This window comes from Falco peregrinus, chromosome Z (assembly GCF_023634155.1).
Source record: "Falco peregrinus isolate bFalPer1 chromosome Z, bFalPer1.pri, whole genome shotgun sequence".
In the NCBI taxonomy this organism is placed as follows: Eukaryota; Metazoa; Chordata; class Aves; order Falconiformes; family Falconidae; genus Falco; species Falco peregrinus.
Genome location: NC_073739.1, coordinates 59650026 through 59663423, shown reverse-complemented (window position 1 = coordinate 59663423; position 13398 = coordinate 59650026). Strand labels below are relative to the sequence as shown.

Sequence of the window (13398 nt, the reverse complement as noted above, 5' to 3'; positions counted from 1 at the left end):
GAAATGGAGGCCTGGGTGGGCATATGGTGTTCTGCTGGTTTATGTAGACCTGTGCATTTATCGGAAAAGGCAAAAGAATTATGTATGTATATGCATTTGGCTGTCACGTGCTCTTGTTGAAGAGGACACTGGTAAACTAGAAGGTTCACAGAAGTGTGACTCCTGGAAAGACTACATTTAAATGACTTGCAATAGCTTGGGTAGTGAGCAATGTCTTAAAGACTAAAGGTAGTTGACAAATTCTCTGAAAGAATGACAAAGCCACCTGCCTGGTGAGTGAGCTAGGGAGAGCAAAGCCAGAAGAGGTTCTTCAGCCAATCCAGATGAAGGATGCTTAGGAATGGGTAAGAATAGCATAATGGCAAGCTGTCTGATAAGCATCCAATGGTTAACATGTCCACGTTCTGGCTATACCCAAAAGATCAATCCTTTTAACTAAATCACCCTATTGGGAGTCCATATTGCGCTAAATTCTGTTCTGAATCGTCATTGTATAGATGTGTTCTGTAGGTATGACCAACACTCACTCTCATTAGATTTGTTTAGAACAGGGGTCCTCAATCCAGCCCCGGGTATTTACAGAACCCCCCTGCCCCACCCACCCCCTGCCAGGGTTTGGGGGGGGGGAACCAAGCAGACGCAGATGACTGCCTGCTACTGCATCCACGTGCCGGCCCCCTGGTTAAAAAGTTTGAGGACCCCTGCTTTAGAACTTTTTATTTAGCCATATTGAAAAAACTTTTGTTGAAAAATTCTGTTTGCCAAGTCACTGAGATTATTACTGCTATACTCTTTTCTTAAGTACTGCCAATCCTTATTATTAGTACTCATTTTGATGCTTAAAACCAAAACTTCTTTTGTGACAAAGATCAACTTGTTATTATTTGTCTAGCAATTAAGTAAAATCCTAGTAGATTATGGGACGGGATTCCATACTCCTAGATAAGTGCAAATAACACTGCTTTCTTACTGCATTATTTTTGTCCTGTTTTTTATGTTAGTACCCAAGTCTTTTGTCTTCAAAAAAATATTTTTCTGTCTCTGTTTTTAATGGTGTCAACAGAAGTGACTGATCTGTCACCAAAGCGTTTCTTTGACTAGCAACTATAATTAATATTAAACAGGAACGTGGGCTTCAGAGGAGTAAATGTAACTGAAATGTGGAGTTTAGGTTCAGCTTACCTGTACAAAGAAATCTTTCTCACTAGGTGAATTTTCTGAACACCAGCCCTGAACATGGATAAAATTTTCTTTTACACCAGAGAAAATACATTTTCCTTTATAAAAGTGTTAAAGATTTTTCTTTTGCTGATATGGTAAAAAATAAAATATTCCTGTATTTTGACAGAAAGAAGAAACAACAGTGCAAGATAGAAAAGCTCCAAATAAACAAGATGTGTTTCTCTTAGATTTAGATGATTGTAAGTATCTTGATATTTTTTTGCCTTATTTTATGCCTTATTTTTCCCATGGCATAAATTCAGTTCAGTTAATTCAATGTATTTTAAATGTCTGAAACATAGATTCTGTTCATTTATCTTACCAGCTTCCTGACAAAATAAAATTGCTTAGATGATCAACTTATTTTTAAACACAGTTATTACAACATGTGATTTTGTTTGATTTAGAACTGAGAAATTGTTTCAAAATTTAAAATGTATTGATAGGTAAAACATTTATTTTAAGAATTTTTGTATATCTGGACTTGGTTTCTGTTAAAGGGGGCATTTTTTCTTAGGTGCTGGTGGATGTTGTACTCTGCAACTTGTGAACCAGTTATGGTACTGTAATAAGATACGAAAACTCACAGTTCTGAAAAACAGTGAAATGTAACCCTTGGAAGGGTAGGGCAAAGCTGGCACTGCTGTTTGGCTATGCTCTGTAGAGCTGTTCTTCAAGTTTACTTCTATAGGTGCAACACATTAGAATCATATTAATATGTACTTCACCCATAACTTGTAAATGAAAATGCGCTGCATAATATGGATCACACTGAAAGATAAAATAGAGAAAAAAATGGGAAAGGAGGACAAAGTAGTTGTGTTTTTATATACACCAGTTTTACTTACATTTTCATTGTTTATTTTGAGTATTGGGGCTATATGTCTGAAAAATAATCTTCTGCTATTAAGAAACACATATACAATGATAATTAGATCAAGATGTAAAAACCTTTTTACACATAATAAAAACAGCTCGTTGTCCTTCCCAGTGTTTTAAATGTTTTTAAAGTTAAGTATCAATTGCCTTTTTTAATTCTAGTCTGTCCTGTGACAACTCCTATGGCAGTTCCTGCAGCAGCTCTGTTGTCCCCAAGCTTAACAGCAGACCTAGAGGGATTAAGTCTGTCAAGTTCATCGGTCATTGATGTAAGTAGCCTTTAAGAAGTGGTGTGGATGGGTATATGGGGGTGGATGTGTGTCTTATAATTAAGCATTTCACATGTTTTTGAGGTAATCATTGAAGTGATTTTTTTAAAAGTTCTTTCACCTATTGAAGTCTTCTATGAAATTCTGGTTTACATGCAATTCTGGCAGCTTTTTTGAATCTGTAATAATTACATTCTGAAACATGGAGAAAAGTATGAATATTACATGTCTAAGAAGGATGCTTTCAAGGATTTTTAACCTTCTCTTTCAATCTGTCTTTTTGTCTGCCTCAGGGAAACTTAAATTCACAAATTAAGTATCCAAACTATACAAATACTGCAAGTCATCTAGTTGCTACACCATCAAAAATAAACCACAGGAAAATCACATACCTGTTATTTCTCAGCCTGTTTGTTTACCATATATGCCTCCAATTATGACATTCTGCTACTTGGAAGTCATTTTTCATGAGTATACGAAGCATAGCCCTTGGGTGCAAATAAAAAGGGTATAGATTTACAATCAGTGGTGTATCAGTATGTGTCATGATTCATTCTGTTAGTGCTTTCTGCTTTGTAGCACTTTCCATTAGGGAATCTCAAAACTATAAGTATAATTAAGGTTAGCAAAGTCATGGAGGTAGAGGTCATTCCTTTGTTGGGGGAAAGGATAGTAGTTTGTTGTGTTCTTCTTTAGCAGTTGGGCGTTTTTAGTTATTTTGTTTGTCCGGTTTAAATGTGCAATTTAATGAGGAATTGCAACAGGAGAACATAGGGTACTTACCCTTAGGAAAGTGGATGGGAGTGGCCAGAAAAAATATTAGAGGCACAGGCATTTTTTAAGCTAGACTTGTTTCGCATGAGGGTGGCATATAGAACATACACTGCAACTTTGATAATTGCTAGTAAAGTACTTCCTGCTGGATTTGGAAGTGATGCATTTGCAAAATCAAATACTTAATACGTAAAGGAGCTGCATGAATGATTTGACTCAAGAAACAAAAGATCCTAGCTGATGATTCAGTTTCATGTTTACAGGATTTAAAATTTGGTGTTGAAAAGGTAGACTTTCAGATAATAATATTGAATGTTAGCCTTATCAAAGAAAATTGTGATACCATTTAAATTTCAAGCAGAGCAGTAACAATCTGTGGACATGCAGTCACCTTACCTGGTGCATAGTCACTCATGTGTCACACAGTCTGAAAATGCCAGAAATTCTCTTCCATGTTATTTTTGCAGTGCAATATGCAGCATTAGGCGGCGAGCCTGAGTTTCAGTACAACTGTGATGTTACTCCTGTGATTTTAATCCCATGATTGCTTCTTTACCATCCTTTATGGCTTTAACAGCTCAAAACACAGGCAATCATCTGTTTTCCTGGCTCTGGATTAGCTTAAGAATGACTGGTGTCTTTGGTTTACTTCAGATTTATAATCTTTGAGGGTAAATTAAAGATAGGAGTCAGTAATGTTGGATACTTGAGAACATTGCTTCTGTTTGCCACTGTCTTTAGTCCTTTCATAATTTACAGTACATAAATACATATTCCACTCCTACATTTATGCTTGCTTTCCTCATGATTGCCACTGTTCATTTTCTAAATTGCTTCTCCCCGTTCTTCAGAAAGTAGCTACAATGAAATAGAAGTATTAGGTAGAAAGAGCTAGAAAGTGTAGGTTAAACAGCAAAAGAATTTCTGCGTGAAAGGGTTGAGCCTGCAAAATGCCTCTTTCTTGGTACCACTGAGTTCCTGGTAAAACATGTGACCAGCAAAGAAGCTGGAACGTTTCCTTGTACTCTCTGCTTTGGAAACAACCCACATCACATAAGAACTAATTGTTGCTGCCTGGATAATGATTACATGTTATGGGCTGTATTTTATTTTCAGATCTACGCTCAACTCTCACTGCTGTTGATAATTATTGCTGATGTACACGAGGTCCTTTGCTGAGTTTTGTGCACCAGGAACCAACAAAAATGAAATGCTAAGGTTAAAAATTGTTTTTCCAAATGATATCCATATATTGTAAAAAGTCTTGCATGCAAGTAGTTAAACAAGTGTTGTCACATGTTGTTGAGCACCTTCAGGTAATTTTCTGGAAATGAAAGTAAAAACCCAGCTTTTAAGACTTCACATGGCAATGTCCCTCTTAAAATAGTATTTTGATTTTAATCTGTGATTACTAATTCTAAAAATAAGGAAGATAGTTGTCAAACTTCTTTCTTCTTTCAGTGGGAGAGAAAATGAATTTAACTGTAGGGCACATGCCAAACTCACAGTGAGAAATTAATTTATTACTAGGCAATGGAGAGCATGGAGTAAAAATAGATAAGTACAGTATATGACCCTAATATCAAAGAAATGTAGCAGCCACTTATCTTGGAATATGTCAGGCAGTCTTATTATTCAAATCATTCAGCACTGTAATTGGATAGAGCTTTTAGAAAACTTGTAACTCCAAATTCATAGCTGATGAACATTATAGAAAGCATAAATACAAGAATAGTTTTACAGTAATGGTGTGGGTCTCTTTAAACACACAAACCCAAGATATCCTTGAGTAGAAACTGCAGTGCACAACCTGATGCTTTGTTCTGCAGCTCATTTGTTTTTATGATTCATGTTTACATATAGCATATTTCCCCCTTGTATAAATGCACACACACATATTATATAGTTTGTTGCAGGAAACCCAAACTTCTCTGGAAATTTATGGGTAACTTTCTTCAAACTGGATGCAATATATTGTAAATCGTTGTGCGTGCTTCTGCCCTAGTACATGTAGTCCATCCATAGGTGGCTCAAACAAACCAAGGTAACTGAGGTCACCAGCAGCTACTATGAGGCTTTTCAGGGTGTGTACACAAGAGAAGTCAGATTTAAGTGGTTGGGGAAACTGCATGTGGAGTCAATTGAGTTTTAGATGGATACTTTTGTAGGCTTGAAAGATATTTGAAGTTGTGGTGCCAATGAAAAATAGGTGAGAGGAAGCTGCAAGCTGTCAGTGTAAAGTGGTTATTTGAAAACACTAGAAATGGGTGTTGGCCCGTAAAGGGAGGTTATGAAGTGAGAGAAGAGGGAATGGAAAGCAAAACTCATGTATGACGTAAGGACAAGGGAGGGTTATAATCTGCTGCAAGAAATACTATTTTGAGCAGGAATGGTGAGAGGAGGAAGAGGAGAGCTGTGGTATCTGGGAGAAGCCAAAGAGGGGAGTAATCTGTTCCTACAATCACACAAGAAAAAAAGCTGAACCACCTGTTCTTTTCTCATTAGAATTTTAGATGGTAAAAATGTACAAGCAACTACTCTTCTACGTGTGTAGAGCCCTGAGTATGCTGCATGTAGTAGTTAACTGGTAAAAATTACACATACTTTTAAACACAAAATCAGTGAGAGAAAATACTGCTTTGGTAGCATGAAATTTGTTGATTTAGAGCAATGTTATTGCAAGGGAGAATTGACAGCTGAATGCGAGCTCTGATGGTAGCAGCAGTTGGATAGGGCAAAAAGTGTGGAAGTGTGGGCTGGGTTGGGTAGGATTTGAGGGGAGAAAATTGTTTCCCCTACCCCAAATAAAGGATAATTCAGGGGAAAAGTCAAGAGTGTAAGAGAAGTTCAGGATAAAAGCATGTAGCAAATGAGGGAAAGACTTGCATTGTAGTGAGGAGGTACTTACAAAAATATTTGATGCAACAATTCATATTCATTGTTTCCATTAATTATTGTTTATATGGGATTATGGTATAATTGTAGAAGTGGTACTGCTTTACTTAGGTTTTATTTGGCATGTTCAGTATCTTCGTAGTATTTATTACCAATTATGTGTTTTTATTGTTCCCTACTACTCGGAGTTCCCCAGAAACTGTTTAGGAAAGGAGGAATAAATCATTGTATTTTCTGTCGCGTGTCTTCTACAGAACTCCTGACTGAGATCTACTTTGAGAACTTCTTTAGAGTGGTGATGCATAGAGCAGAAATAATAGCTTTTGACAAAAGTCAAGGTCGAGTTGCAGACCTGTCAAACTAGGTGATAAATACATTTAATTTCAAATTAAGCACACTTACAGAATACTTGAGGAGTAGTAAACATTAATTCCCTCAATATTCAACTGGAGATATTTTCAGAATAGGAGAAAACCTTAAATGGTATTTTAATTTTAAAGTTGTGGAGGTAGTCTGTACAAGGGAAAACTTTCTTACCATTTAGGTTGCTTTGTCCCTTTAGGTTGTTTCTGATTCCACTGTAGCAAGTGTTAAGAGTGACTCTGAAGTATATTCTTCTCCTGTGTGAAGGACCTCTTCTTAGAAGTACCGGGAATGCAAGGATTTCAATAATGGATTATATCATGGCTCTAGTGTGGTCTGCAGTTTGCAGGAAAGGTTAGCATGAGGTGCTTAAGAATTTGCAAAATCCTACAGTAGAGGAATGATTAGTAGTTCTTCCAAATAGTTATTGGTGTGCACTCAACTTCATGAGCTCTATTTTTTCAGAGCTTTCTTAGCAGTAATTACTCTATAACTAGATACATTTATCATTCATATAAGCTCCAGTCTGAGTTCTTAGCTCAGGAATGGCAGTATCAGAAGAAATATTAACTTGTTAATGTCATGAAAGACATGTAGTGCAATCACTTGTGATAGCAGTAGACAGTGTGTGATGGTTCAGCTAGATTTTCGGTACTCTTTTGCCCTGTATTCTCAGAGAAATTTTGATCAACTACCATTGTTTTTTAAATAACTCTTTTAATATTTCAGTAAATACATATAAATATATAAATAGTCCCTCTTAGGACACTTCTAAAATTTTTTATTCAGGCAAAAGATGTTTCTTTTAAATTAGTTTTCAGTGTTAGCCACATCTGTCAGATCTGTGATTTTGTGTTCGGATAACACAGGCTTGTTATTTATAACATGGTATATCCTTGGTATCATTCTATTATTTTTTTTCTAGCTTACCATTTGCCCTCATGTTTTTCAGCTTCCTGTAAGAAATGTCTTATCTTTTTGGTGCCTCATCACAGTAGAGCGTTTTCCTTTGCATTAAATGTTTTCATTATACTTCTGAAGCCCACTTTGTTATATAAAGATTGAAATTGGGAAGGTTTGTTGGGGCAGTGTGAAGGGGGAAGTGCACTGCAAGGTAGTCTACATATATACTATACCTATGCATGCTTATAAATTACTTGCATTGTTGACCACACTTGCACATGGAGCAGAGATGTTTTTGGAGTTCTGCATATTGTTTTTCTCCAGATTCATTTCTTAAGGTGGCACTTTTTCCATGCGGAACAGTTTGAAGTATCTACGTTGTTTTCCCCTACTCTGTACCATACAAGATTTGTAACTGGCATAAGGCTTAACTGAAACCACTTTTTACAAATGTCATGTTAGTAGGGTGCCTGGGGAGGTTTGTACCTATGAATCAAGTGAAAAGATACAGCCTTAAATTTAAAGAGTTAAAAAGCAACTTTCACTTGGTGCTGCCCAAAATTCAGCTATGCAGCTGATTAGGTGTGACTGAGGCTTGTGGGAAGGTGGTGTGGTCCAGTGGATACAGAACTGGGTGTTACATATGGAAAATGAGTTCTATTTTTGGCTTACTACTTGCTGTGTGATCTGGAGGGAGTAACTTAATCTTTTAGTTTTCCATCTGAAAAATGAGGATAATGATGCTTACTCACCTTGGGAAAGCACTGGGTGATCTACAAATGAATGTAGCTGCTCATCAGCAGATATTAACCATTGACAAGACAGAAGATAGAAGAAGGAATGAAACAAAGACCTCCTGCATACTTAATTTAATTTTTGTGTGGTTATATAAATGTACTGTATAAGAAGCTGTTCTTAAATTGGTAACATAGAATATCTGTGCTACAGCAAGTATTTGGAAGTTGTAATGTCCTTTCAAGAAACTGCATCCACATACTTTTAAAAATGATAGCTTGGGGAAAAAACTGCTATTGACACTATTTTTTGAAGTGTCATTTCACTTTAATTATAAATGAATTTATCAATATTTGTGGTGTTTATTAGTGTTGAAGCCTTAAAAAGACCTGCCTTTTATTAAATGCATAAATATTTAACAAGCTCTACACTTCAGAATTAGGTACCTTCAACTTTTTTTATTTTAAATAAATTGGAGAATTTAATTTGGAAGTTCAAACATAATCTTCTGAGTCAGAAACAAGTTTCTGGTACAAGATATTGGCCCAGATAATAGTATACCCAGTCTGAGAGGTATATTATTAATAGGTATAATCTCATTGATTTGATTGATTACTCTGTGTTTTAGTACTAGATATTCTCCAGACTGGGTCTTTTATTTGCTCTTTTATATATAATCTATACATTATATGAAATATATTTGTGTTATAAATTATTTACAATGTATAATTATATAAATATAATGTGTAATTAGTTAGCAACTTGTATGTTAATCAAATTGTATTCCGAGGAACCAGGTCTTTGATTAACAGTAATGCTCTTTATTCAATGCTGTTTTGCTGTTTTGTTATCTGGGAGTGAAAAAGATTAAACAATATTCAAATATTGTATTTAAACATAGAAGTACTAAAATTGCAAAGTAAAGTGCAATTTAAATCCTATTTATAAAACAACTTAAACTGGGGAGGATGTCTTGTGGCAAAAAAACCCGAAAACCTACTGTAGATACGTTACTGTGAGGAGACTCTTGAATTATTTTTTTTTTTGCCCCTAAACCTAATCTAACCTTTTTAGAATTAACTGATTAGATCTGTGAGAGAATTTAAAGTAATGCTTTTTCTCTCCAACATGAAAAATACATATGTTGTGCTCCTTAAAATATGACTGCTGTAAACAGAGTTGGTGCTAGGTGTTTAAAAACAAGCATGTGTAATGCATGATGATGATTCCATAAGTTATTCCTTAAATATTTAGTGTGGTAATGTATGTAAAACGGAGTGTGTCTGTACTTGTGTTATGCTGTGTAACTCAGAAGAGAGGTAACCTTAACCCAAGCTGTATTTTTGTTTTATTTTGTCAATAAAACCTAGCTCTTAAAAATTTCAGCCACATCTTTCTAAGGTAACATTTACCTCCTCACATCTTTAGCATCTATCAGACATGGCATGGGACATATTCATTGACCCTAAAAATTTTCATCAGTCTCATGCACTGGAAGGGGGCAGCCCCAGCCAGACAAGAGGCTCATTTCAATTTTAACGGCTGTAATTAAAGGTTAATTCACTGAGTCAGGATTAACGAGGAAAGTACCAATGATAGGCAAGCAGCTGCCTTTATAATACAGGATTAGAACAATGCAATTACAATAAGAATTAGAAAAAATCAACTTCCTCAAAAGGTTCTGTAATGAATGAATTGCATTTCTCTGTTCTTAATTGTGGTACTTAAACAGGAAAACTCTGTACAGCACAGGCGGGTTTTTTTGTTGTTGTAATAACACTTGATCAACAGTGTGTCTAATAAGAGAGTATGCCAACTACAATGACAGCAACTGTTATATTGATAAATTTAATACTGTGCTATACTGAAAACCTTCAGGCTTGCTTTTATATTAGAGCTATCTATGCTAGCCACATAGATGAATGCTTCAACTTTGTGATTAAATATTTATTTCTGTTACTCTTCTGCAGTTGCTTATTTAGCCAGTTTCTTTAAACAACCTTAAAATTATATTGAATTTCTAGAAAACATTGTTTCCCTTTACATTATCTCCACTCATTTTATGTGATATTCTTTAACATCTGAGAAGTAATTTTAGTTTCTAAATCAGTATATATCAGATACACTTTGACTTTACATCCTGTTGTAACTATGTGTACCCTGCAGTTGCATTAACTGGTATCATTTAAAAGTTGGTAGAATTAATAGTCCCATCTTGTGCAGTGCCAAGTACATGGCTAGTACATTGCAAAGTAAAGTTCTGATCACCTCTTCATAGGAGTTTCCTTTAAAATTTCTGACTTACAAGTAAACTTATTAAAGAGGAACAGCTTTGTAATAAAAGAAAGCCAGGCAGCATTCTAAATTGAAGCATTAGACTACTGTCATTCCTTAACTTTAAAGTAGTAAATAATTGTGGCAAAATAAGTCTTCAAAATTATCACTCTATGCAAATAAGTAGTCTGGAATTTCTCAGACACTCCTGTTCTCAATTCCAACTTTTAAAGTCCTTTCACTTTGCTATTCTCTTCTAACTTCAAAGATCCACCTTCTATAATAGTCTATTTAAAAATTTCTATGTGTGCTGCTTATCTAAAACTTTGGAAGTATATGCAACCCTCTGTGCCTGGATTTTCAAAAGATAATATTTCACAAAGGCAATCAAGAGACAACTCTGAAAACTGTGATGAAATACGTGGATGCTGGAATACAGCTGAGCTTTGGTACTTCAAAAATCCAGCAGTATTTTCTTGGGAATTAGTATTAATATGGAAATATTTGAAAGTTATGTCCTTTATGCTATACAAAGCTATAATCACAGTACCTTTTGATAATACATGGTAATATTAATACAGGCTTGCTTTATAAGACTTAGGTATGTGTTTTACCTAATAGCAGTTGAGGAATATTTTACGTCTCTACTGCAGGTAAAAAGTATATAGTATAACACTGGTATTTAGATTATCCTGGGTATTGTTTGGCTAAAAAGCTGGGCTAGCATGTGTTTCTAACAATATTTTGACATTAAAAGCTCCAAGAAAGCTCTTTTTGGTGAGGGCAGTTGATAACTTTTCATTCATAATTAGCTCATAGAGAACCGGGAGACATTTCAGGGAAATTGAACTGTCAGTGGGTAGAAACAAGCATTTGACCTCATCACATTGAGTGGGGCCCATCATAATTTGTTCATTTGGTGCCCATCAGCCCAGCCTCATCTCTCATACAGCACCTCGCTGACCTTCCCTCTCCAATTCCACTCAGTTCAGCTTTAATTATGACTCTGCAGACCCGAAGAAATATTGCAGCTTGCTCTCAAAAACCCTGAACTGCCACTCACCAAAAGATTGGTTTTTAACAGGTAATAAATGCCCAAAGGAAATGGTGCTGTGTCCCACACAGAGTAAAGCAGGGGGTTTTTATTATTTTTGAGGTTTTCCTGCCTTTCAATTGTCACTTTCCCAGTGAAGATTTTATTTCATATGGAGAGTAGTAGACCAGCTCCAGTACCATAGGAATGGTTTGAGGTTGGCATTTTTACTGATTTTTTGCAACCTAAAAGGAAGTTTTACTTGATCAGCTAACCCAGAATTGTATAAAAGTAGCTGGATATTTTTTTAAAACTGAAAATAATATCTTTAAAAAACCTGCTTTTTTTGTTTTTAAATGATTGTTGATGAAAAGCTCCAAAACTTAGTCTGAAACCTGGAAACTGGTGTGATAAGGAAATAAACTGAGATTATCTTATTACTGCTGGCAAATTTTACTGAAATGTTGATCATAACGTGAATAATTTTAACTGTGTGATACCTGCAGAGGAGTTGTGGTTTGCCAGCTTACTGGCAAGTATTTAACAGTTTTGCAAAGTACACTATTAGAAAGCACAATATGCATGGGAAGAAAAATACAAATTGCTAATTTTTAAATGGGTACTTCCATCTTCAGAAAATGTTCCCATAAATTTCTGAGCAAATAAAAATATTCAAAACTACAGGACTAGAGAGTGTATCCTTGTGGTGAATGTTAAACTGTCAGCAGGATTTTCAGGTCATTTGACAAAAAGGATACAGGTGCAGTAGCTAGCAGTGAAGGTGACTGCTAGTTTCATCAATCACTTTACCTTTCTTTAAGTTGATACATAATGGACCCCTTCAATCAGCTTCCTTGTTCTTTGTCAGTTGTTTAGGAAGAAGAAAAAAGAGGGTGGAAGGGTTGGACTTCAGAGTCAAGGTTATGAAATGAATTGTTACTTATTTACACAGGGTAAGGAGGATAAGTCAGTGTGAGAAGGGGCCCTTCATAAAATGTCGAGTTTGTCAATGGGTGATAATATGCAGTTTGAAGCTTCGTGCAGACCTTGAACAGTGACAGTAGTTGTCAAAGCAGTGATTCTGAACCAGAATTTAAAATTAAGACATTGTTTAGTGACAGAGACACGACATGTGCCAGAAAATGTGCTAATCAGTGTTCACTTTATTTTCAGAGGGTAACAGTAAATGATGATCCTATGACAAAGTTTAACTGCAAAAGCAGAATTATAATAGAAATAGAATGTGAATTTATACAGCACCTAGAAGGCTGTCGATACCATTTTCTTGTGTAACATATATTAACTATGCTTAACAGTCAGTTCAACATCATTACAACTGTATACCTAATACATTGCTCTTTTTTATGGTTCAGCAAGGGTTATTTTTTTGTTAAACCAGTCCATGTGATAGCTGTTTAACAAGTTATGGTATTTCATATTTGTTTGCTCGGTATTATACGTAAAACTGATAAAGTAGAAAACAGTTTTCTGATGTTAAGACTTTTGCATGTCATCTGCAGCATAGCACTATGAGAATATGGTGGATATTCTGAGGATTATACATCAGGGTAGGAATTAAAATTTGGAGCTCTTGGCTAGAAACTAATAAAAATACAACTCTACATATTCTCTGCCTTCAAAGATTCATGATATTGTAGCATATATTTTTTAGAAGCCTCTTTCCTTCAGCTAGGCCTACAGAATACGCACGGAGGTTTTTTGTATGACTGAATACAGTTTTGGGGTTTTGTATTTTTGTAGTGAGGAATGACACTCAAAAACCATAGGGATCCTTTATAATTTTAAATTTTGTCATTTCTTCATTCAGAATGCGTAGAGAATCTGCTGAAAACTCCTTATTGAAGCTCCCCTTCATCCTCAGAGGGGGGACAGCTTAAGGAGTGAGCTGTGTGTCTCAAAGTGGTGGTGAGGTCTCAAAGCTTTTCTAAGTATATGAATCACTGCCTGTGAATACAGCTAATGATTTCACATACCAGGATGTTGTGATAGGCATAAGTTGCTTTTGTTTACCTTCTTTCTTGATTGGTCTGT

The 13398-nt window shown here is 35.5% G+C and overlaps 1 protein-coding gene across 5 annotated transcripts in view; it reads left to right on the top strand.

Moving 5' to 3' along the window:
• AP3B1 (adaptor related protein complex 3 subunit beta 1) overlaps positions 1–13398 on the top strand; it is a gene marked incomplete in the record, with an annotated part of 161665 nt that overhangs the window by 106347 nt on the left and 41920 nt on the right. For all 5 annotated transcript variants that reach the window (XM_055790735.1, XM_055790732.1, XM_055790734.1 and 2 more), the window contains 2 exon segments: positions 1349–1421; positions 2263–2369. In XM_055790735.1, coding sequence (XP_055646710.1) covers positions 1349–1421; positions 2263–2369 — 180 coding nt within the window.